The sequence below is a fragment of the Balaenoptera physalus genome, assembly GCF_965194825.1.
Source record: "Balaenoptera physalus genome assembly, chromosome: 10".
NCBI classification, from domain to species: Eukaryota; Metazoa; Chordata; class Mammalia; order Artiodactyla; family Balaenopteridae; genus Balaenoptera; species Balaenoptera physalus.
The window spans coordinates 13,697,789-13,723,990 of record NC_138889.1 but is presented as its reverse complement, the minus strand read 5'-3'; the positions used below and the strand labels follow the sequence as shown (position 1 = coordinate 13,723,990).

The 26,202-nt window shown below is 52.6% G+C and overlaps 1 protein-coding gene across 5 annotated transcripts in view; it reads right to left on the bottom strand.

Annotated features, from left to right (window-relative positions):
• Nucleotides 1–26,202, bottom strand: part of TRIM29 (tripartite motif containing 29) — a 63,289-nt gene that overhangs the window by 12,685 nt on the left and 24,402 nt on the right. For 3 of the 5 annotated variants that reach the window (XM_082477508.1, XM_082477507.1, XM_082477509.1), the window contains one exon: nt 8,468–25,384. In XM_082477508.1, the coding sequence (XP_082333634.1) occupies nt 25,322–25,384 (63 nt within the window). In that variant the 3' untranslated portion in view covers nt 8,468–25,321. Of the gene's footprint in view, nt 1–6,086; nt 25,385–26,202 lie in introns of those variants that run through there. The other 2 variants (XR_014268093.1, XR_014268092.1) reach the window with 2 other exon arrangements.

Sequence of the window (26,202 nt, the reverse complement as noted above, 5' to 3'; positions counted from 1 at the left end):
GCATCCCCATGGCTCCAGCCCTCACTCCTTTATTTTTTCACTGAAGCATCTTCAAAAACCTGCCTTGCCCACCTGTCTTAGACTGCAGCACCTCCACACTCCCTCTGCCCCTCTCCTAATGTAGCCCTTATTACCATCTGACACACCAAGTGTTTCAATGATCTGCTTACTATCTGGGGCCCCCAGTAGAAAGTAAAGCTCTAGCAGTGTTGGCATTTTTGTCTGTTTCACTCACCACTGGCTCATGAGGAGCTAGAATAGAGCCAGACACATAGTAAATACTCCAAATCGGTTTGTGGAATGAATGAAGGGGAAGAAGGTGGAGACTATTGGGCCCCAAATCCCACCACCTTCTAACAGGACTCTTGCACTAGGCTTGCTTGTGTCAGCCCTGGTTCTTGACTTCCCTACCTGCCTTCTGCCCTCTCTCATTGCCCGGCTCAACTTTGACCCATGCCAATGACAACAGAGGGGCCAAGACGTGTGGAAGTAACCTCAGCATTTCCCAGAGCAATGGATTCACTTGTGTCTATAACAATCTTCCTTGATTTGGAGACTTTTAATTAGCTCTCCAGTCCCTCATCGCCTCTCTGTTTCAGGCAGAGAAACCCCAATATCTAAGAGAGAGAGAGGGAGAAAGAAAGAGAGAGAGAAAGAAGGAAGGAAGGGAGGGAAAGAAGGAAGGGAGGAAGGAAGAATGGAAGGAAGGAAGGGGAGGGAGCGAGGAAGAGAGGGAGGAAGGAAGGGAGAAAGAAAGAAAGGGGGCTTCCCTGGTGGCGCAGTGGTTGAGAATCTGCCTGCCAATGCAGGGGACATGGGTTCGAGCCCTGGTCTGGGAGGATCCCACATGCCGCGCAGCAGCTGGGCCCGTGAGCCACAACTACTGAGCCTGCGCGTCTGGAGCCTGTGCTCCGCAACAAGAGAGGCCGCGATAGTGAGAGGCCCGCGCACCGCGATGAAGAGTGGCCCCCGCTTGCTGCAACTAGAGAGAGCTCTCGCACAGAAACCAAGTCCCAACACAGCCATAAATAAATAAATAAATAAAATTTAAAAAAAAGAAAGAAAGAAAGAGAGAGAAAAAAAGAAAGAAAGAGAGAGAGAAAGAAAAGAAAGAGAGAAAGAGAGAAAGAAAGGGAGAAAGAGAGTAACAAAGGGAGAAAGAGAGAGAAAGAAAGAGAGAAAATCCCTCGCTATTTTATTTAGGGAAATGAGCCATTGGTTTGGCCAAAACAGGTGATCCTGAGGCACACGCAGCAGAGCGCTTGACGGGGAGGCAACATTCCTCCTCGGTGCTGGGCCTCCCTCGTAACCCTCGCAGTGGGCAGCCCTGGCCAAGGCCTCCTCCCCACACACTGACCACAGAGCCAGCTCGAAGAAGAGCCCCTCTTTGAGTCTCAGTCAAAGACGTGTATGCTTTCAGAATCGTAAAGTACTTGTAGACCCGGAAGAGAAATTCACCAGACAGTCCCATTCCGCCAAGGCAGTTCTTTCAAGGCTCACTGACGTTAACATCCAGAGCTGGTGCCTAAACAGCCCCACACAGACATAAGGATTTCTCAGAGCAATAGCACACAACAGAAGCTCCAGCCATCTGTCTTGAAATTATGAAGGAGGGGGCACCCCTTAGCTGGGAAGATGCATTGAGGCAGGTTTCACGTCTGAGATACATCACCCCAGGTTATGGGACAGAACTTTCAAGAGGCCTTCCCTCTGATGCCATGAGTGTCAAGCGGGCAGACTTCCCACCCACCGCCAACACCCCTCCCACCAGTGGCCACAGCAGTTCTAGAAACCCGTGGGAATAAGGATGCCGGTGAGAATGCTCACGTGGAGGGTTGGGCAACAAGCCCTGCCGAGCAGCGTTCCCAATCACTCTAGACCAAATTCTGTGGAAATGAGACGCTTTTCAAAAACAATTTCTGGGTAAGTGGTGGAGAAGATAAGATCACCCTGAATACACGGAGGAAAGGAAGGAGCCGCCCCCCAAGAGCAGAGATGGGTCCTGGTCAACAGTGGGGGCTCGGACAGTGACTTGCGTGGGTTGTCATGACAATGAAATTGAAACTGGGATAAACAATAGCCACTCAGCCAGCAGCCTAACCTCGGAGCTGACCTGTCACTACGATGGTAGCCACCTGGGCCTCACGCAGACATCAGGAGATGAGCATCTCTGGGCAGCTTGCATAACAGGTGGCTAAACAGGAGGCTGGAAATCAATTAGCTCTTTTTGCCCTTTCTTGAGCTAAACTAGGGGATCGAGTGGCATCCTAGGAAACCTGTGGAGGGACAACGAAGCCCAGAAAGCTAATGGAGGAGCCCCAAAGACCCACAGCACACAGGCAGGAAAGGCTAAGCCCTGGTCCCCCATCCTAAGTTCGGATCCCTCCGAAATCATTGCTCACTGGGGGTAGCACTTCTAAAGCCCACTGGGGCTTCCCGGCATTCCTCACCAAATGGACCAATGCAAAATTGAACTATTGTCTCTTTTAGAACTTGACCTTGCCTTTGCAGTTCCAAGTCAAATGCAAATTACCCAGCTCCTGTGGCATTCTGTGGCATCCTCCCTTCCATCTCTGCTAGCCTCAGACACGGAGCCTAAACCCCTCTCCATAGCCTCAGAAGCAGAGCACCAGGAAAGAGAATAAAATATGCACCAAAGGGCCCAACTTGGCTTTAAAAACTGGTATTGTTATTTATATTTAATAGCAGCTTTAGAAAAAGCTGCAAATCCTAGGGCATGGCAGAAATGTAAATGCTAACTGATTGTTATTCTTACAGAAACTTAGAATTCAAAGATTTAATCATCCTCATTAGCATAATTTGGGCGACTTCAGTCCATAACCTCACCCTGGAGTTGATTATTTATGGCGCCTTGAACAGAAGTCAAAAATTAACATTGATTGAATGTAACAATCCCATCCCCAATATAATTCATAATGCAGATACGTTTGTCAAAAATAAATCAGGCTGCTTCGCCCATCTCAGAACAGGAAATCAAGAAAGGAATAGAAAGAGAATCCTAATCTTTCGTTTCTGTGGCTGTTCCCGCTCACCCTTCCCCTCGTCAAGTCCGTGCCTGCCCAGGGACTGGCTTTGGAGGTGGCTGAGAGCTTCAGAGGGCACAGAAATCTGTGAATCAAGACAGACGGGCCAGGAAAGAGTAGGGTTCCCCAGGGATGGACTTCTTGCTCCTCCTGAGGGTTTTATCCAAGTAGGCAGCTTTCTAACAAAATCGAATGAGAAAAATGATCACAGGGCGCTAGTCTGGTGGAAGGCTGCATGTGGAGAGTATCATCTATGCCTTGCCTGTGTTTGAGGTCTCTCAGTGTATAGTTTGCCTTCACCTGCATCACCGCATTCAATCCTCACAACGATAGATAAGGCCCGTGGAAACCAAGGCCCGGGGAAGTTAAGCAGCTTGTCCACATTCCACACGGCTTGTGCCAGGCAGTGCTGCCCTGGAATGCCCGTCTCCTGGCTCCACACGCAGTGCCCTCCATCTGCCAGCAGGTAGAAAGAAAGGCACCTGGCTGAGCAGTCTGTGTCCCTGCCAAGGACTTCATCAAGGGCTTGGGGTGACAATGGGAGACGGTACTCCTGGAGCAGGCAAGAAACATCCTTAAGACATCACCAGCTCGCCAAGTTCCAAAAGTTCAGAAATGGCATTCATTACTTCTGCTGGAAAAGCTCAGAAAAATGTAGGATCCCCACGCACTCGGCAAAATGTCCCAGGAGGAACCTCCCAGATGATTGGGGTCATAGTCATGCTGGGATTCTCTTTACCCCACTTCACATAAATTTGCGACCAAGGAAGAGGGCATGGGTAGCACCGTGGGTGCTTTCCAAGGGGAGTACCAAGGAGCCAGACCGGCGTTGCGGAGCAGGCACTTCCTCTGTGCTAATTCTCTGTCTGGACTGCTAAAGCCGCCCAGACGTGCCAAGTTTTAGTGGCAACAGGTTTGCCTGCCAGGAACCAGCCTCCTCGGCCTCCTGCCTCAAGCACCTACCTGCTGGACAATGCCAGCTCTCCCCTTCCCGTGCCAGGCGGAGCGGATGAGACCTCACAATGGACAGCAGAGTAGAGTGCCAACAGCCAGAGCCTTGCCCAAAGACTGGCAGGAAAGGGACCAAGCTCAGACTACGCCATTTGGCTCTTTGGCATCTGCTGTGGAAAAGAACTGGCTGAGAAGAGGTAAAAGCTGTTGGCAAAATATAAAGTTCGGGTTCTCTTGGTCCCAGCTCAGCAGGGATAATCATGAGCTGGCTTGGCTTCTGTGTGTGTGTATATGTGTCTTCACATGTTTTTAACAGTTATAAAATGAAGACAAAATCAGGCCAAAAGTTCACTTGTGAAAGAGAAAGCACCCAGGGCCTTGGATAAAATCACAACCATTCTTAGACTGGGTCACCAGGATGCCTGAACAATGAATTAGTTCATCCAATTAGAACAACCAATTGGTTCCTTCAATTCAAACAACCACCTGTTCCCACCAATGAAAAAAATAAATGTCAGTTGTTAGAGCCTTTGCTGACCAAACACTCAAGGAGTTGGCTGAATTGATCTTTTACCAACTAAATGTTGTGACGCAGTACAGACACAGCTTTGGAATCACCTCTTCCAGGGTGTCACTTTGCTGAAAGAAAGGTTTCCTGCTTCTATTTCTAAATGTGTAATATTCACAATAACAATAACAATAATGTATACATGGGTACATCCACCATGAGTCAGTTCTCCATTGTGTGCTTCATATACTTGCTTTCAAGTCATCTTCACAGCCCTATGAAATCAGTATTATCATCATCTTGACTCTAAAGATGAGAAAACTGCAGTTCAACACAGTTAAGTAACTTGCCCAAGGTCACACAGCTAGTAAATGACACGTCCAAGGCTCAGACCCAGATCTATCCAGTTTTCCTCTTTACACTTGTTCACATGTATGCCCTTGCCTCTCCAACTAGATTGTAAGCTCCATGACACAAGGGACCTCGATTCTCACATCTAAAACAGTGCCAGAGACTTCCCTGGTGGTCCAGTGGTAAAGAATCTGCCTTCCAATGCAGGGGATGCGGGTTTGATCCCTGGTCGGGGAATTAAGATCCCACAAGCCTTGGGGCAACTAAGGCCGCGCACCACAACTACTGAACTCTCATGCCTCACTGAAAGAGCCCACGTGCCGCAAACTGCAGAGCCCACGCGCTCTGGAGCCTGTGCACCATAACTAGAGAGAGAAAACCCGCACACCCCAACCAGAGAGAAGCCCGCACGCCGCAACGAAGAACCCGCGCTGCAACGAAAGATCCCGCATGCCAGAAGTAAGACCTGACGCAGCCAAAAAAATAAAGAAAATAAATATTTTTAAAAATAAATAAATAAAACCAAAAAATAAAACACTACCAGCATACAGGCAGAGAAAAGGCTCTCAATAAATATCGAATAAGTGAATGGTTGAATGAATGAATGAATCAGCTCCACCGTAACTGTGTCATGAAACCAATCAGCTCCATATCCGCCCCCTGACCTGAAGCCCCAAACATAGAGAGTATCCAGTGATGGGCATCGGGTCATGGCACTCCCAGAGGGCAAGGGTGAGGTATGCCCATGTTCTCTGCCGTCAGCAGGGGACAGGAGAGCAAAGACTGCCTGCCTTCCTGTCTCCTGGATATTTACTTTATCCCAGCCCAATGAGAGTTTCCCATCAGTCACATGTCTCCCTGATAGGCCCCTGTGCTGGGAATGCCCTGTGCCACTCGGCACCCATTACCACAGCACTGGCATCCATGCTCCATCTTGCCAAACAGCTGTCAGAGCCAGGCAGTGGGTGGCCGCGGCAATCTTGGCAATCCAGCCAGACAAGTTTCTACCTGAACTTTGGCTCTGCCAGTGACTGGATGGAGGAGCCAGAATGGAGATCTAGGCAAAGGAAAGTGCCTTCTCATTTCTGATTCCCAACCATACAGGACCAAGGGAAAGGGATGTGCTAATGGTGGTGGGGAAACACCAATAAGAGGAGACATTCTTTGGGCAGATAGGAGCTCAGATCTCCCATTCATCCCCTTGCTGCCAGGCTCGCCTGCACACAACTCACCCAGGACAGACCTGTTCCTCCACGGCCCCCAGACAGAAAGCTCCTCTATAACACGTCTCATCAGCCACATCCAGAACTGCAGCCGTTCCCAACGGGCAATGGCACAGGAGTGGAGAGAACCAACAGTCTGATGATTCTCTCCTGCCACAGGATGGAGAAAGCACCAATTCTCAACCTAGCCTCTCAAATACATGTGCTGTTACTGCTGCTATTTTCAAAGACCCTGGCCCTACTTATGCCTTGTCCCATGCACTTCCCTCTTAGGACACGAGAAACTGAATAAAAAAGAAGGCGGGCTTAACCTTTCCCTTGACAGGGATAGGGACTTGTCAGAGATGAGTAGGAGTGAGTTTGCAAGACGAATACCTTGGGCTTGCACAAGGTTTTATATTTGACAAAGCATTTTCTCATTTGAGCCTTACAGCTGTGAGATGCATAATACAGTATAAGCCCATATTACAGACGAGAAAACAGAGGCTAGGCCAAGGCCACAAATGTTGTTCTAAGCCTCCTTTCCTCTCCTCATTACCCAGGTTCTAGGTCCCTGGAGAGCAGGAGAAGAGAAACGGTGGTACTAACAGGCCATGTTAATTGCAGCGTTGCCCAGCTGGTAGAAGGTTGTGTGTTACTCAGTCTGCTGCAGCCTGTTCTCCTTCTGCCCTGTGAGATGAAGGGCCTGTGATGGTTAATTTTATGGGTCAACTTGACTGGGCCATGGAGTGCCCAGATATTTGGCCGAACATTATTCTGGGTGTGTCTGTGAGGATGTTTCTGGATGAGATGAACATCTGAACCTGCAGACTGAATAAAGCAGATTGCCCTCCCCGGTGTGCGTGGGCCTCATTTAATCAGATGAAGACCTGAATAGAACAAAAAGGCTGAGTAAGAGGGAACCCCTGCTGCATGGCTGTTGAACTGGGACATTCGTTTTTTCCTGCCTCTGAACTTGAATGGAAACATCGGCTCTTCCTAGGTCTTAAGCCTGCTGGCTTTCAGACTGGAACTGCACCACCAGCTCCCCTGGGTCCCCAGCTTGCCGACTGCAGGCCTTGGGACTTGTCAGCCTCCATAATCACATGAGCCAATTACTTATAATAACTCTCCTTCTATATCTCTATAGCTATAGCTATGCATATATCTTTTGGTTCTGTTTCTCTGGAGAATCCTGACTGCTTTCAGACAGGCTCTGATTTAGGAGATGAGCTGGAAAGCTGGGCTGGACTGAGGCAGGAGGCCTCCCATCCCCACATCAATCGAGAAAGGAAGGGTTGTCTGCTCTTGCACAGACTCCTTTGAGAAGCTGCCCTTCCTCCCACAAAGAATTTCTTCAAAAATATTTACTTACCCCTGCCTTGTGGCAGGCACTGTTTTGGGAGTATGAGTATATCAGTGAATGAAACAAAGATCCCTGCCCTCGTGACACTCAGTTTCCATTGCAGACGTAATCAGGAAATTAGTATATTACAAGGTGGGAAACACTATGAAAAAATTAAAAATTGATCAAGGGGAGGGGGATCAGGTGCATTGGAGTGGGAGCGAGAGTGTTGAATCAAGGACGGCCTTGATGGGGAGGTGAGATTGGAGTGGATCTGAAGGAGGTGAAGGAGCAAGCCAAGGAGATGTTTGAAGGAAGAGCATTCCAAACAGGAAACAGCCAGTGCGAAGTCCCTAAGAGCCGAGGTGCCTGGTGAGCACAAGGGACCACAAAGAGGCTAGCTCGGCTGACTCCGAGAGAGAGTAAACAAGGGCAGAGTGGCAGGAGACAGGGACGAGGTAGCAGGAGGCTGGGTCATGCAGGGCTATTGTAGAGATTTGAAGGGAAGCCATGGCAGGGCTTCTGGTAGAGGAGGACATGATCTGATTTTGTTTTTTAACAAGATCCCTCTGGCTGTCTGTTGAGAACAGACTGTAAAGGGGGCAAGGATAGAAATGGGGAGACCAGTTAGGAGGCTCTTGTCAAAATCCAGACAAAGATGATGGTGGCCCCTCCCAAGGTAGTGTCAGAGGTCTGATTCTGGATGGAGTCAGCCAACAGGTGGAGACACCCCCCAAAGCAGAGCAGGCAAGTTCCAGGGTCTTGGGTCCTTCCACTCTCTGCCCAGCGATGTGTCCCAATGATATCTTCTCTCCTGGGGCACAACTAGGAATCCACCTTCTTTGGAGGGGGCTGTGGAGGAGGATGAGACAGCCAAGTTCTAGCCCCTTCCTCCACATCTGGTACAGCCATTAAAGGCTGATGACACCATACAAGTCCTAGAGCCAGAGTGAGGGGCAAAGAGGAAGGGGATGAGGGTCTCTCCCATAAGTACAGTCAGTGGTGTGCTGGTCAGTGGTAAAGGTTTAACAACTGGCTCTCCAGGAAAAAAAGAAAAGTGTGTGAATATGGGTATTTGTGATTTTACTGATATAAAGGGTACATTGCATATATTTTACAAAAATCATAAAATATACAACACTCTTTATTGTAAATTCCACATATCCAATTGGTTTTCACAGAATGCTTCTGCTGATTTTTGCAGAACTCTTCTATCCGTAGCCAACCTATGGCTGCAATTGACAAATGAGTGTAGTTCTCACATGAATGTTGGTTAATATTTGCATTTACATTAATGGGTAAAAAGAAAGTGAAACGACAAAGACATTTGTGGGAACCTCCTTCGTCAATGATGTGACTCCTTTGCTGCGTCAGAAAATAGTTTTCAATTACTGCAAGAATATTTCCGCAATTTTTTTGTGCTATTTACAATGTAATAGCTACACACACCACATACTTTTAGGTTTAATCTGCATCATTAAGATTTTCTCCATCACTGTTTTTAGGTCTAAACAAATAACAAAACAATAAATGAAGTCCTGACTTACGGCATTTGCCAATTTCCATGTTGCGAATACCCCTACTCTGGCTGATTTCAAGCTACCAAGGTGATGTCATTGAATGTGGAGTTGGAAAGAGATGCTTAGCAGTGAGTCATTACACAGCATTTCCAACATACAGATACAATCGACGTAAATAACCTCAAGAGCACAGATAATAGTAAAGTAATTAGGAAGTAATGAGTTTTGAGTATTTATTACCTTTGTGTTTAATGTAACTTATTTAATTGTAAGTTTATATAGTTTAATTTTTAATAATGGACATGTTTATCAACCAGCTCGCAAAAATCACTGAAAGTTTAACAACTGACTCTTGTGAGTCGATACCAGCCAGCTCTGGCACCCTACTGACTGTATGATGCTTTCACAGAAATCACCCATCTTCTCAACTGGGAGACCAAAAATGGGGAAACTGAGGCTCAGAGGGGTGAGGCGATTTGCCCAAGGCACCTGGCAGCTGATGGCCTTGAGCGAGGGTGGCCTTGGGTGTCTGGTACGGGGTGAGGGGAGGATGGTGGAATCCCCAGAGAGCCAGAAGAAGTTTCATACAAGGGCAGGGAGGGTCGATAGAGGCTGTGGATGGGAGGGACTCTCAAGCCCACACCCCCATTGCCACCACCTGCTCCCCCAGCTGCCAGGCTAGCCTCTCAGGATGGGACCTTGGTAGATTTCCATGGAGCGACAGCCACACCTAAGTTACATAGGCTGTGGTTGATTAACAAATTAGCTGTTAATCATGCACCAATCAACGTAAATAACAGGTTTGTCCACAGGATGGAAGATGTGCCAGGGCCAGCCTCTTTGGTTGGGCTCGTCATGAAGTCAGCATGTGGGGATCAGGCCAAAGGGAATCAGGTAGAGTGTCTGGCCCGCTGGCCCAATGCACTAGTGTTTCATTGTCCCAGAAATGAGCTAGGGGCCAAGGGAGGGGTTGAGAGGCAGGAGCTAGCCCCAAAGATCCCAGCTGCGCCTGGGAGGACAGCCCCCTTTACCCCCTTAAGTCCTCAGCATCCTGTTTTTGTTCCCCAAGTTCCTTCTCTACCAATCACTGTCTCCAAAATGCCTACTTGACCCTCTGGGTCCCAGAAGTGAGAGTTATGATAGCAAGGCCGGGCCCTCCCCAGCCTCCCCAGGCCCACCCAGGTCCTGGACGTGGAGGGAGAAGCAGTGCGTAGTCCTAAACCCCGGGGAGGCCTTTGGTGGGGTCACTCTGAATTTGACCCAGCTCAGAAGCTGAGGGCAGAGCAGGCCTCCTGAAGTTGGGGATGTTGGAAGGGGCAAGGGCAGCAGGGAGAGTGTAGCCAGGGACTGGCCAGAGCTTGGCCCACACCCTAGCTTCTGTGCACAGGACGGAGAGCCCACCAGCCTAGAGCTGTATTTTCTGAATCCATTAGCTGTGTGACCTTGGGCAAGTTAAAGAACTTCTCTGAGTTTCCATTTTCTCCATGTTAGAAAATGAGTTCACAATACACTAAATTCTGGGTTTTCATAAATTTTCTATTATTTTTAACTATTTAATGATCTGGATGTTTTTCTGGGCAGTACCCCCTCGTGGGCCCTGTTTGCCTTCCCAGAAGCCCTTGGTCTCCTGCTTCGCTAGCTCTGATAGGAGCATGGGAAGAAGGATTCAGTGTCTGCTTCTAGCCTCCATCCCCTGACTCCTCAGTCTAGAAGCTCACTCCCCCTGGATTTTCCTTCCCCACAGGATCTCAAATCTGCATTACGGCAGCCGGCAGCCGGTGCTTTGCAGTTGGTAGCAAAGCACCAGGACCTCCGCACAGGGGTCTGCATGGCCCTGAGGGGGCAGCTCTGCCCCCAGTCCCAGTGTCCAGGCTTTTTCAGCCCTGGAGATGGGGAAAACATAAGCCTGGGAGTCCCACAGACTGAGGCTCAGAGCTGGTCCTGCCACTGAACAGGTGACAGGAACCGAAGCCTCCAGGCCCCCTCCCCTCCTTTTCCACCAAGGGCCTCAGGGCAGCTCTCCCGGGACCACGGGAGGGGTGGGGCAGGGCAGGGGGAGCTCCTCATTAGCACTTCCCCCTCCTCAGATCTCTCAACAGCTAGGGACGGCTCAGCCCAGAAAGGAGTTGAAAGTAGGCCCAGCTCAGCCTGGGGCAACTCAATCTGGGAGGGGAGAACCAGTGAGAGGTGAGCGGCAGCATTGGGAGAAACAGGTGAGAAGCTGAAATGGGGGCTGGGGAGAGACCAGAGCGGGAGGTAGGAGGGGAGGGAGGCGCTGACACAGCACTGGCTGTGCACATTGCTGCCATAAATCACTCTCGGAGAGGCCTGGGAGCCCTCCCAGCAGGAGGGAGAAGACCGGAAATCCCAGATCCTAAGTGAAATCTCCATTCCCCTGGAGGCCTGGGGCCGCCCTTTGTTCTTGCCAGGGGCCTCCGTTTACCCCACTGCAGAATGGGGAGCACGGTCCCCTCCTCCTAGACCCTGGGCAGAGACTGTGTCCTGCGGACATCGAGGTCCCCACGCAGAGGTACGTGGACAAGCAACGGGCTTAGTAGCAGTAATTCTCATTCCTAACAGTATTAATTTAAAAAAAACAACCTCATGCGGAGCTCTGGGACAGGCCTGCTCTGGGGTGTGGAACAATAACTAACGTTTATGTAGCGCCTCCCAGCATGAAAGCCAGGGTGTATTTCTCTCCTGTGATTCCCACAATAAGGTAGGAATGCAGGTAGGGTGGAGGGCTTCTCCTTGTTTTACAAGCCAGGAATTCCCAGTTCAAAGAAGCCCCGGTATGGGGAGGGGGAAGGGTAAGTTGTGACAAAGAGAGAGAGTGGCATGGACATATATACACTACCAAACGTAAAATAGATAGCTAGTGGGAAGCAACCGCATAGCACAGAGAGATCAGCTCTGTGCTTTGTGACCACCTAGAAGGGTGGGATAGGGAGGACGGGAGGGAGGGAGATGCAAGAGGGAAGAGATATGGGAACATATGTATATGTATAACTGATTCGCTTTGTTATAAAGCAGAAACTGACACACCATTGTAAAGCAATTATACTCCAATGAAGATGTTAAAAAAAAAAAAAAAAAAAGAAGCCCCGGGCTGCCCGGGACCATGGAACCAGGTAGCTGGGGGGAGCAGGAACTGCACCCCAACCTTGCCCTTTCTGTGGGTCACACGGGAGAACCCGGTTAAGGTGACCGAATCCTGGGAAGGAGAGAGATCACAGGACGTTGGGGTCTGTGCCACTTCCTTGTTATAATGAAGATAATACCCAGCCCCTAGGGTTATTGGGAGCATTAGGAGAGAGAATGGATTCAAAGGGCTTAGCAAAGCTCCTAGCAGAGAGTACGTGCTCAATTGACTTGAGCAATGGATTTATCATTCCTAAGATTTAAGGGAAGCGGGGTTTGCCCTGCTGGTTTGCCTGCCACTCATTGGCCAAGGGATGGACATAATGACCCCCCAGTTCTCTCCCAGGGTGAGGGGCCCAGAAAGTCATTTTCACGGCCTTTCTCATTTTCCCCTAGAGTCCCCTCCCTGTGCAGCTTTTGGGGCTTAGACGCCCACAGCCAGAGGACATTACCAAGGTGTCCTAAGCTAAAGCGAAGGAAACAGGGCTCTAGACCCTGGGGAGTTAAGCAGCTTCTGCCCTGACCTTGGGCTTGGAGCCCACCTGAGCCCAAGGCAGACCCCGGATACATTTGTTCCTCATCAAAGCTACGACTGGGGAGGAAGCTTGGGTCAGTGCGAGAGCGTGGGCTCTGGATCCCAACAGATCTGAAACCTAACTCTGCCTCAGTTTCCTTATCTGTAAAGTGGGGTTATAATAGCCATAGTGGGGATTGAATGTGGTTACCAGGGTTAAGAGTTCCCCCTCCCTCTCCCTTCCCTCACTGTGGAGGCCAGAATAAAGCCTAGGATGCCAGACCACTGGGCAGAGCTACCCGACACTCTCTGTGTGGACATCCTGGGGTCAGGTTCCCTGGGAGGCAGGACTCTCATCAGGCAGGACCAGCAGGTGGGATGCTGGTCACAGGAGCATCCTGGCCTCTCCATTTTCTTCAGGCCTGGCAGCTGCCCCAGCCTTCCAGGATGTACCACCCTCCTGAGGCTATGGACCCTCGGAGACGGCCCTGCCCGAGTGCCCCGGCCCCCGGCCCTCCTCCAGGGTCCCCCTGACCCCTGTGCCGCACATGAGCATCACACGTGGCCTCTTCCTGCAGCAGGTGAGCAAGTCAGGTGACACGTTCGGAGGCTCTGAGGGCCCCGCCACTAAGTGGTGTAATTTAGCTTGGGATCTGTGTTTAGATTTTGCCCAGCTGCGTCTGTGTGCGTTTAGATTAATCCTGTTAGCTAGCGGAAGCGGGGCTACCTGCTGTTTATCAAGAGCGCTTGTGTGATTCCCGTTGAACATGCAGCCACCTTCCCTGTGCACAGAAGCCTCCTGCCTCCTCCCTCCCGCCGGAACCGGGAGAGGCGGACGGGTCCACGGAAGGGGCTGCCAGAGCCACCCACACTCGGCCTAGCACAGACCCACCTCACTTCCATCCTCAGCACCTCCCCACGGCACCACCTTCATTGCAAGGCCTTTCATCTGCTGCATCTTAGAGTCTAGAAGCCTCCAGGATCATGGGTGTGAGTGCTCTAAAGCCAGCAGGAGTCCGGGTGCTCTGAATAATGTTTGGAGACACATCCCTGACTCTCAGTTTTCTCACCTGTAAGACGGGGCTAGTGATACCCATCCTACTTGCACAGAAGCTTGTCCTGAAGGTGAAATGAGAGTATTTGCCCACAGTGCTTTGTGAGGTGTCAGCCCTGCTGCGTTGTCAGGTGCAAGGCATCCCAGAGGCAGGGTCCAGTTCTGTCCTCCCTCTCGGCAATGTGCCCTTCGACGAGTCACCAAGACACGTGGCCTCTGTGATACCTCATGTAATAGCTGCCCCATCTACTCACAGGGTTGATGCCAAGACCAACTGAGATCAGTTTTCACCCATCACTGGAACTCCTACCAGGTGCTTTCAACACAGCATCTAATTTCATGCAGGGCAACCCAAGGAGGGGGAAATGACCACCCCAGACTACTGATAAGGAGCCTGAGGTCAGAGAGGTCCTCTGCCTCCAAACTCAAGCTCCCATCATTTGTGCTCCAGTCATGGGGACATGGACTGGGTCAAGTTCTGTCCCTCTGCACAAGGTCACATCAGTGGTGTGATGACCTCCAGCTGGAGGTAGATGGGTGGGCAGGGCCACTGCTCCTTGGAGCTGCAGGCACCTCATCAGAACCCCAGATCCCCCTACTGAACACCAACCCGCCCTCTCCTGCTGGAGGGTTTGAGGGCTGCCAGAGGTCACCAGTTCAGCCCTCTGCCTGCCCCGACACCTCCCAGGGGTTCACCTGTCTGAGTGACACCTCTTCCTCCATGAAGGCATTCCCCCAGGGTCCATCATCCATCCCTTGGGAAATGCTTCCTGAGCAAGGTCATCCCCCCACCACCAAGCCCTCCATTAGCAACTCCCCAGCCTCTGTCTCCACCCATACCTCGCCCCTCAGCCTCAGTTTTTTTCTATGGATTTTTTTCTCTTTTTTGAACAGCTTTATTGAGATACAACCCAAATACCCTATAATTCACCTATTTAAAGTCTACAATTGAATGGTTTTTAGTTTATTCACAAACGTGTGCAAGCACCACCGCAGTTCACTTTAGAACAGTTTCATCATCTCAAAAAGAAACCCCGTACCTTTCAGCCATCACCCCTCCATCCCCCCTCCATCCCCCCAGCCCCACTCAAGTCCCTAAGCAACCATTAACCTACTTTCTGTCCCCACAGATTTGCTTATTCTGGACTTTTGTAGGCACAGAATTGCATACTAGGTGGACTTTTGGGACTGACTTCTTCCACCTAAGCTTTTCGATGTTCATCCACGTGGTAGCACGTGTCAGGACTCCATTCCTTTCACGGCTGGATGATATCGTGTGGATACACACATTTTGGTCACCCATTCATCACTTGGTGAACAACTGGCTTGTTTCTACCTTTTGGCTACAATGAAGAAAGCTGCTATAAACGTTGGCATACAAGGTTTTGTGTGGATGTATGTTTTCTGTTCTCCTGAGTATATACCTAAGAGTGGAAGTGCTGGGTTATACGGTAACTATGTTTAACCATTTGAGGAACTGCCAGACTGGTTTCCAAAGTGGCTGCGCCATTTCACACTCTTACCAGCAGTGTATGAGGTTCTAATTTCTCCACATCCCTGACAGCACTTGCTATTATGTGTCTTCTCGATTATCACCAACCTACTGGACGTGAAGTAGCATCTCATTGCGGTTTTGATTTGCGTTTCCCTGACGACTAACGGTGTTGAGCATCTTTTCACGTGCTTATTGGCCATGTGTAATTCCTTGGAGAAATATGTTGTTTTTTTTTAAAGGAATTCCTTTATTTTTATTTATTATTTTTATTTATTTATTTTTGGCTGTGTTGGGTCTTAGTTTCTGTGCGAGGGCTTTCTCTAGTTGCGGCAAGCGGGGGCCACTCTTCATCGCGGTGCGCGGACCTCTCACTATCGTGGCCTCTCTTGTTGCGGAGCACAGGCTCCAGATGCGCAGGCTCAGTAGTTGTGGCTCACGGGCCTAGTTGCTCCGCGGCATGTGGGATCTTCCCAGACCAGGGCTCGAACCCATGTCCCCTGCATTCGCAGGCAGACTCTCAACCACTGCGCCACCAGGGAAGCCCTGAGAAATATGTATTCTGATACTTTGTCCACTTTTTAATTGGGTTGTCTTTTTATTATGGAGTTGTAAGTGTTCTTTATATACTCTAGATATAAGTCCCTTAGTCTCAGATTTTAACACCTAACTGGCATAGCTTTATGGTCAAGGGGGAGGACCATGGGCTCTGAAATGAGACCAGCTTGAGTTCAAATCCCCACTCAGGCACTGACTCACAGAGAATTTATTTAACTCATCTATAGAATAGAGGTAATGGCACCTGGGAAATAACACGTGCTGCTCGTGTTTAGCTGGTGCTGGGCATGGGGCTGAGAGTCTTTACAATTTTCCCACTGAGATAGGTAAGGAACTGTTATTATTCCTGTTTTGCAGGGTAGGCAACACAGGCACAGAGAACTTGCTAAAGACTGTGGAGTGGCAGAGCGGGGAGACCCCACATCTGGGGGACTCTAGTGCTGAGAGCCACAGTGGTGTATTGCCTTCCCAAGGCAGACAATCGACAGGGGTTAAATGAATGAGTGAATGCATGCCTTCACTGACGGGGACCTCACTACTCACAAAGCCGTCTGCTCTACTTTTGGACATTCCTAGTTACTGCAAATTCTTTCTTTCATTGAGCCAAACTTGCCTCCCTCATCATAACCTCTCCCACTGACCCTGGTTCTGCCCTCTAGCAGACTCCTGATGTGCAGGGGCTTGGGTCACTGCCGCTAACTCCAACCCTGGTCCAGAAGAGGTCCCCTCTGTCCCACATTCATGCACGAGCCCCAGCCCTGCCCTGCCAACCACGCTCCAGGGTTGAGTCTGGGGAGTGACCACTCCCACTGGCCTATCCGGCCCTCCCACTGGATACAGAGAGAGCCAGATTCCCCTCCCCAGGAACCAGGGGCTGAGCCCTCCACAGGGAGATGAGGCCCTCATCAACTGTGATGTGGGAGCCATGAGGCTTTGAGACCAGGTCGGGTTAAGGCAGGAGCGAGAGCCAGGCGAGAGCCGGAGGAGCCTGTGGCTGGCTGGTGGGAGGGGGTGTAAACGGGGAGCTGCTCATTCTAGCAATCTGAGCAATCCCACGCTTGGTTAGCTCTGCGAGTGACGTTGCTTCGGAGCTGACCTGTTGTGGCCCCCAGGCTGACCCAACCAGTGGGCTGTGAGACCCAATCTTGGGCTGGGAGGCCTGGGAGGCAGCAGGGGGGGACTTCAGTGCGGGAACCTCCCCCCACAATCGCCCAAGGAGCTCAATCAGCCTGTCGTGCCTTCAGGCGGGACAGCGCACCTGAGCCCCTCTGCCAGCCCCTCCAGACAAGGAGGGAGCCCCACCTCTGTCTCTTCACCACAGCAGGGTCCTGGGATGGGGTTCCCTTATGCCCGCCCTTGAGAATTCAGGCTGTGCTAGACAGGCTAGGGCCATAACCCCCAACAATCCAGGGCCAGGCCCTCCAGCTGTGTCCTGGATGCGGAGGGAGCTCCCCTGCCATGGGCAGACCCATGTTTCCAACAATACCTGCAGCTCAGTGTTAGCTGAGAGGCTGGCTTGGGAGCCAGGATGACCCAAGCTTGAATCCTGCCTCTGCAAGTTACTTCCCTGGCCTCAACTTGCATTTCTGTGAAATGGGGATAGGGATGCTTACGTTACTGGGGTGTTGTGAGGATTAAATGAGTCCTTCAAGCCAATCCCACAAGATTACACACGCTACGATTCTATTCATTTGGCATTCTTGATACCAAAATGATAGAAATGGAGAACAGATCAGTGGTTGGCAGGGATCAGGAAAGAGGGAGGAAGGGGGAGGTAAGGGTGCCTATAAAGGGCAACAGAAAAGATCCTTTTGCTGATGGAAATGCTCTGTATGTTGACCGTATCCCTGTCAGTATCCCGGGTGTGATACTGTACTAAGGTTGTGCAGGATGGGGGGAACTGGACACAGGATACACGGGCTCTCTCTGTGTTATTTCTTACAACTGCCTGTGAAACTACAAGCATCTCAAAATTAAAAGTTTAATTTTTTAAAAAGAGAGTTATCTCATGAAGAAGATATCTGTAGAAGAATAGCATCTATCACATTAGCTATTCTTGCTCTCCGTTCCTCTGGGTTCCGCTATGAACTGGTATGGCCTGGGAATTGGCATTATATGAAGCTGTCACAGCAAAAGAGGGAAGGAGGTGAGAAGAACCTGACTATGTGTTAGCATCTTTTACTTCTGTGCCTGCCATGAGTGCATAATAAATGCATGAGTGAGTGAGTGAGTGAATGAGTGAATGGCCATTACAGCCAGTGAGCTGGAAATGAAATGGGCTTAAAGCAAGTGATATTTGGGGTAGACACAGGGCCAATCTTGCAGCTACTAGGATGGCCAGCCCAGGACCCTACCATGGCTGGTCACCCAAGGCTGTGTTGTGAGGTGTGTCGGGAGCAGGTTGTGTGCCTGCACAGACAGCACTTTAATTAGTGCAAGAGTCAGTCACGTCGGACAAGGAGAGCCCCGACTTCTCCCAGCAGCATGGGGAAAATGGAAGCCTAGCATTTTCAATTTAAGGTTTAGTTACATAATGCCTATTGGTGCTAGTAGATTACAGAGTGGATATTAAATCCTGCAGGATTTGGAATCGGAGTGTACAAGTGGAATCCGTAAGTAGGAGGAAGCCGCCAGAAGGAGCTGGCACGCCGTCCTCAGCTAAGGAGAAAGCCTCTCTGTGAAGCACAGGCCTGGATCCTATAGCTTCCACTCCAGGACCATGAGGGTTGGTGATCACTGAAGTTCTAGGGGCTGGAATCGCTTTCCTTACTGGCTCCCTGAGTGGATTCTTCCCACATTACAGATGGGAACACTAGGGCCCGAATGCACCCCAGGGTTTTGCCGTCCAAATAGGAACTCACACTTCAAGCCCGTCCAGCCCTTCTCTCTCCTCTCCATCTGGTAGACCCCTACACTACCTTCAAAATGGCCCAAGACCCACTCCTCCAGGCAGCTCCTGAACTACCCACTGGGGTTCGTCCTTGAGCCCAAGGGCTTTCAGGCATTCCATTCACCACGGTCATTATCACCCAGGACTTTCCTCGCTCCCCACCCCATCTTTGAAGGGAGCATCATGACTTACCCTCCTGCAGCCTCACCACCAGGCACACAGGAGTATCCAACAAACGTGCTGGATACAAACGGGGTTTTTACATTACATTTGTATTTGTTGTTGAACAGCTGACGCTTTTTGAATATGTGATGCATTCACAGCGCTCAAGACTCAAGAGGTACAGAAGGATTAGGGTGAAAGTCTCCCTCCGCCTGCCTTGCAGCCCCAGCTCCTCCCTGGGGGCAGCCAGTCTCCTGTGTACCCATCCAGGCTTTATCCTGCAAGCAAACACGCACATGCTTCTCTCTGTTTCTTAACAGAACAGAATAGGATACACGTTATCCTCCCTACACTATCTTCACTTCACCACCTTTCTTGGAGGCTATTTCTTATCCCTGCCCAGAGGATGTGTTCATGTCCCCAGTCATCTTTGTACCAGACCCCGCAGCTTCAGGAAGGGGAGCTGCAAGGATGGACTCCCAGTTCTCCCTTTACTCCCAGACAGCTCTGAGGTTGCTTGGGCACCTTGAGACGGCCTCTGAGGCTGACCTGGACCAGCACGCTCAGAAGCGTGGACACAGGGCCTCCAAGCCTTGGGCGCAGCCCACGGGACGGCAGTGGGGAATGTGACAGCTTCCCTGGGGCCAGGATGACAGCCCAGCATGAAGGCTCAGGCTCAGGCTCAGTGGAGAAGGAGGATATAGGAGCTTATTAGTTTAAGCAGGATGAAATGTGTAAATTAATTACCCCGGCCACTGATGCATGTAGCGGCCAGCCCCGCATGCTGGGAGGAGGCGCACCAGCCTCCATCCTTCCCGTGCGCGGGTTGCCTCCCCTGCCAGATGCAGCCAGAGGACCCGTGGCTGCATGCCCAGGCGGGAAAGGAGGGGCCCAGACTCATCTCGTCCCCAGAAACCAGAGTGGGTGGTCTTAAGGGATGGGCAGGCCCTCCCCTGGAATGGTGAGGTTGGATTCTGCCACCAGCAGCAGCAAGAGCAGGGTCAGAAGAGAACAGCGAAGCCAGACACCCACTCACCGAACATTTATTTCTCGAGGGATAAGGTGCCAGGAACTGTGGCAATGCTTTCCTTACTTCCTTTCATTTAATTCTCACAAAACACACAGGTGGTTGCGATTACTAGCCCCATTTCACAGATGAGAAAACTGAGGGCCAGGATCTTGAGATGCCACGAATCCTGGGAATGAGCAAAGGAGCTCCCACCAGTCCTGCTGCCACAGGAATCCCCATTCCCGCCCCTCTGCTCTCACCTGGATCTGCGCCAGGTCACCTAGTCCAGATCCCGCTCTAGGCAGGTCCCTACCGAAGCCACCAAAGACCCACAACCTCACCTCTCGAGGAATAATCGTGAGTCCCACGCCTTCCACAGCCAGATCCACCTTCGGCAAGTTGCCAATCAGTCATGGGTTTTGCAGTCCACTGAGCGTCTTAACACGAGGATGCAACCAACCTCAGAGAAATAGTTTGCTCCCCAAGGCCAACCGCAAGGCCAGTGGGGAAACAAATTATCAGTCTACTTGGGATTAATTTCCTAATAAGCGTGAGCTAGCCGAAGACCTCCCCGTCCTCCCTCACCTGGCTCCTTGTCCTCCCTGGAGAGCCTCAGGGACCCATGATATCTTTCTCATCCCCTGGGGAGGGGGTCCTGGCTCCCCCACCCATTGCCACATCCTCTTGCAAGAGGGTCTAGTGGCTCCCAGGGTCCTGGCCCCAGCACCTCCTCCTTCCCTTGCCTCTCTCAACCTCAGCCTAGGCAAGGTGACCAATTAGGAGCCAGGAGTTAGCACATCCATCCAGCAATTAGCATTTATCTCTCTTGATCGTGTGGCTGGACAACAGTTCATTTTCAAACTTAATAGTCAACACTCAGAAAGGTAAACCTGCCTGGGTCACTCCTGGGAGGTGATGTGAGGGTTTGGTGGGAAGACGAGGACAGGGTAGGAGCTCAGCCCACATCTTTGCCTCCAAGCTCCCACCCCTCCCCAGAGTTATTCCTGAGGCCTCTGCCCTCCCTACATAGTTGATCAGGAGGAATGTACAAGATCCCCCATTCCGTGTGGGCAGGAAATCTGAGGATGACAGACATCAATGGGCTCTGCAGTTTGCAGCCCTTCGGTTTTTTCTCACTTTGGATTTCAAGGGCTCTTCCATCTCGCAGTTCACCTGGGGGTCTGCCTTGTACAGAGTCCTGCCTTCGGGGGCTGCAGAAGTGACCCTGACCAGCCCACCCAGCCCCCTTCCTCAGGCCCACAAAGACAGCGCAAGGGCAGCAGTGCCCACGTGGAGGGGACCCTCCCCATGCACCACGCTGCAACCTTCATGCCAGGCTGGACAGGGTTTGATGGGGTGAACAGCAAGCCCCTCCTTCCTGCTCAGCTGTCGTGATGCATTCCACAGCCTAGGACCTCAGGGTCTATTTAGCTAATGCAGAAAGAGGGAAGAAAGGGGCTCCCCTTGAGGGGCCGTTCCTGACTGCAGGGCTAGGGGAGGGAGGCTTAGTGCCCATTAACTGTGGTGAAATGCTGCCACCTTCTGGCCATATCTCAGAACTGCAGGGAGCCCTGGGGCTGGTCAGGAGACCAGAAACCGCCCAGGGGCCTGCCAGTACCCCCTGTCCAATTGCGGAAGGTTGAAAGGACCAGAAAACCGAGCTTGCGCTCAGGTTTGGATGTTGATTTGACAACAGTCATATTATCATGTATCAATTATTGGGTGCTTGCCGTGCCAGGTGCTTTTCACACATTCCCAACAATCCTGTACGATGTCTTTACGGAATGTACCCTCCTACAGGCCAGGGAGCTCACCAAGGTCACACAGCTGCTGAGCAGTACAGTCGAGACTAACTCAGGCCGTCTGGCTCCAGACTCTGTACTCCAAACTCCGAAGCCCACGTTTCGGTTCCCCACACGATGGAATGTCCCAGATAGCCCCTCACTGGACCTCTCCCCAACTCCCCTGTTTTTTCTTTCATCCCCCGGCTGTCACCCCCTCCCCCCAGATAGCTGCTTCTCCGCCTCCAAGTCCTGTCCACACGCCCACTTTCCTCTAGGAGAACAAAACAGAGTAACCCCTGATATCACGGAGCCCGTATTCCAGTGGGTCCTGAAGATCCAGGTCCAGAGCAGAGCTCCACGCTTCTGAGGCCCCAGCCTCCCCCTCCTTCTGAACAGGAAAGGCATCTCCTCAAGGAAGGCCCAAGCCCCATACTGTCGGGGTCTAAAGGTGAGGTGGGGCAGCCGGGTGGGTAAGGGGAGGCTTGGGGAGTCAGGAGTCCAATCCACCTGGCTCTCGACCAGGTCCTGATCAGATCCCTCACCTGGGACCAAGCTCCATTCTTCAGTCCCTTCCAACCACTCACGCTATGACCTTCGCTGCACAGAGCTGGGGAAGGACCCCAGGAATGATCCAGTGAAAACAGCTCATTTTTTAGATGGGGAAGGTCGGGACCAGAGAGGGCAAGCAGATCACACAGCCCAAAGTGATGGCGTCAGGAAAAGAAATCCCTGCTGAGCCCCAGCTCTGCCGCGCCGCCTCCTCCAGCCCAGACCCCATGGGTCCTCCCCGCTGGGCCGGCAGGCTACCCACAGCACCCCCGGAATCGCCTAAGGCACAGAGCTGGTGAGGACAGGGCACCGGGGAGCATGGATCTGAGAGAAACTAGAATAGAAATGGAGTCTTGCTTCTCTCCTTTCTCTCCCGTTCTGGGGAGGGACGCCTCCCCTCCCATTCCCTGAGCCGCTTGGGGCCTGCGATAGTCCCAATGTTTTCATTCACGCTGAGCAGGGAGGCTTTCTAAGAAGTGGGAAGAAAGGACTCCCTTGATTGCTTTACAATCCCAGCTCTGGCGGTAATGGAACCGGTGGAGATGGATGTGGGAGCACCATGCTTGGGGGACGTCCCCACCCAGGTCCCAGCAGAGGGCCCAGGGCCCACAGGCTGCAGGTGGCCACCCCTGGGGAGGCCCAGGCCTCGGACAGGCAGGGGCCCAGATGCCCCCCATGGCTCTCAGCCCGGAGAATTCAGCAGGACCGGGGTCCATTTCCCCTCCTCGAGCTGGCGGGCTTGGGGAAGGGCCCAAAATGTGGGCAGACAGGCCCTTTCTCAGAGCATCTGGGCGCCCCTGGAGCCCGGGAACGGGGGTGGTGGCCCTCTTCACCATGACAGCCACAGGGACTGCAGGTCCTAAAGAAGGTGGGGGAGGCCACGGGGCGCTGGGTGCCACTGAGATGGACCTGCTGGGAGGGGAACGCTCCTCAGAGGGCATCGCTCATGGAACCAGCCCCCGGGGCTGCGGGGAAGCAGCAGCCAAGGCCGAGGACGCTGCTCCCAGACCTCAAGGGAGGGCACCAAGGTGGCAGAGCGTCCCACGCGCAGTCGGCCCTGCTTCCTGACGATGGCAGGAGGTTCTCCCTTCACCTTCCCTTCCTTCCTTCCCCTCTTTCCTCCCGGTCATCCTCTTATCCGTTTCTCCTGATTCCAAGGAGCCCCCTTCTGGGAAGTCTGGCTGCCGGCTGGCATCCCAAAGCTGCCCGGCCCAGCAGGGCAGGGAGGGGAAGAAGAGGGTGTTTCCCCTCCACGATGGACCAGCCGTGAGCTCACTGAGGGTCTCTTACTGAGGTGGGTGGGGCTGCTCCCCTGGGATCATTTGGCCCCTGGCAGGGAGCAAAGAAAGACATGAGAATGGAGGGGCCTGGGGGGTCCCAGCCATACCGGGGCAGGGGTGTAATTTTCTTGCACCCTCTTTCCCTCCCTCCCAAGTCATGCTTCCTTCTGTTTTGCTTGCCTCTTCCAGGGAGCCTTCCCTGACTGCCTCCCCAGGCGTCTCTGGGTTCCCAGGGACTGGAAGGCCTCATCTCCTTTCCCCATGGCCCAAATTCAGGATGGCACTGCCCTCGGGAGCTGGGCTCCCCTGCCAGGCCTCGGCTGTGAGCTCCCCTGCCCAGGAAGCCCTCCCCCTACTAAGAAAGCTCTCAGGTCTGAAGCCTCTGCTTGGCCTCCACCCCAGCCCGTGGGTAGCCACTCCTGGGCCTGGCTCCCCTCTGGGGACTCTGGGGTAGGCTGGCCAGGGGCTCTGAGCTCTCACAGCCCTCGGGGTATTCAGGTGATGCCCCGGACCCCACCTGCACCATCCTCCCTTCTGCTCACTGTTAACCAAGGCCGCTTCAGAAAGGTCCAGCGTCCTGTGTTGCCCGCTAGGGACTCAGGTGGACGTGGGGAGGGGCGGGAGGGAGACCCAAAGGAAGCACATCTTCTGGAGGAAAGAGGGGAAATGACCACATACTCATCAGAGGTGGAAAAAGTGTGCTCCGAAGAGCTGCAGCCAGTCCGTCTGGTGACCCTCAGGGAAACGCTTGTTCAGTACAAAGAAGTGAGTGATCAATGGTTTATTCAGGAGGGGAAAGCCCAAGCTGAATGTCTCCCTCCCTCCCTCTTCCATCCCCCCCTCCCTCCCTCCCTCTCCCACCCCTGCCAGCTGGCCCCCCTCCCCGTAGCCCCCATAGGCCCTTGGGAGGGGGACGGCGAGAGGAGGGATGACCCCACCTTGGTGCTGCTGGTGTGAGCTCCTCTCAAGGCCCTGGGCCCCATGACAACATGTAACATGGAGGGTAGTCAGAGGGAAGAGGGAGACTCTAGTGGGGGCAGTGGATGGGGGTGTGGCGGGGTGTAAGGCACCATTGTAAATAAGCACCTGCGGCTACCAGCCCAGCCACACTTTCGCCAGCCTGCTCACTTCCCATTCTCAGGGAGAAACACAATTATGAAACCAATGAAACATTTCCCTCGGAGCAGCTGGGCCGGTGGCTATTTTCATGGGTGGAGTATATCACGTCAAGGGAATCGCTTATCTCAGCAGGTAGAAGAAAGGAATATCTTGGCGAAGATCATCCTGCCAGCCAGGAGAACCTGTCCTCAGGGACCGCAGACTCGCGGTGGATGTGGGGAGACCCAAGGCCGGGCAGGTTGATGCCAAGACACTGAGAGCTTTTCCTCTGTGGTGGCCAAGGGCTGCAGGCCCCACCAGGCTGAGCCTGGGTAGGTAGGACCAGAGCAGGGCACATGGGGCCAGTCTTCTCCTAGGGGGCCAGGCTGCTGGGAAGAAGTGGGCCCGTGTGGGTGGGAGATGGGCAGCTGTCATGGCCAGGCACCTACTGATAGCATCACGGGCTAAGGGGCCTTGGAGAGAAATGGCCAACAGGCCTGAAGACAGCAGGGGCCTGGGCGGGGGAAGCAGGCTGGTACCGTGTGGGCACCCACTACCGGCCCCAAGGATCCCACCCAAAAGGAGGAATGTGGCGGGTTAGGGGAGAAAAGCCTTATCTCTCACCCTCATGAGGGTTGGCCTCTGAGCACAGGCAAGATGGTGATCCTTAGTCACAAAGCAGGAGGGGGCCTGGATGGAGCGTGGCTGATGCGGAGGAGGGGGAGGCCAGGCAGCCCTGAGAGAGCAGGGGAAGGCGGGGCGGGGGGAGGGCCAGGCCCCCTCCCACCCAGATGAGAAGAGTAGCAAGAACAGCAGGGCCGGCTGGGGAGGGCAGGGGTGGCGGTGCCTTGTTCCTGCCTGCCTGGCACTCATGGGGCCTCGTTGGACTGGATCCCGTTGCCTTTGTTGACGTAGAAGGGCCGGTAATTCGACTGCGGGGAAAACAGGAGTAGTTAGGGAGGTCGGATGGCACTCAAGCTTACCAGCCAGACGCCCACCCCCTAACCTCCGCCAGGAAGCAGCAGTGGTCTGAACCCCAATAATTCTAGGGGCCTGTGGCCCAACCCGCAAGCTCCATCTACCCTGGGATTGGAGTTGGGCCCCAGTATTATCAGAGTCTCTGGGTTCACATCCTAATTAGAATTCACTCCATCAGTCGACTGGTGAGCTTGAACTTCAGCCTCGTCAACCGGTCTCTCGACACCCAGGAAGCCCCTGCCAGCACCAGCGTAGCTCCCATTAGTATGGTGTTCTCTACTCTACAGAACTGGTATGAGGGCTTTCCATAGACGGACTCACTGAATTTTCACAGCTACCCAATTAAGTGGGTTACTATTATCGTACCCATTTTATACATGAACAAACCAAGGCACAGAGAGGCTAAGCAACTTGCCCAAGGTCACCCAGCTGGCAAGCAGAGGAGTTGGGATTCGAGACCCAGCAACCTGGCTCCAGAGCTCAACCCCCAGCCCCATCCATGTCAACGCACCTCTTCTGAGTCTCAAGACTTGGTCTCTGCTCTCTATGCATAATTCTCCCTGAGAGAAGGGGTGCAGAGAGGGCAAACCACCGCCCCAGCCCAACACAGACTGGGGGCTTCCCATCCCAGACCTTCCGCCTCTCTCATCCCGGAACCCTCATAGGGATTCAGGGAGCATCTCTCAGGACAGGGCCAGCGACAACTTTCTTGCCAGCCTGTGTATTACATCCCGCAGCAATTTCACAAAATCAGCACTCCCTTATCCTCCCA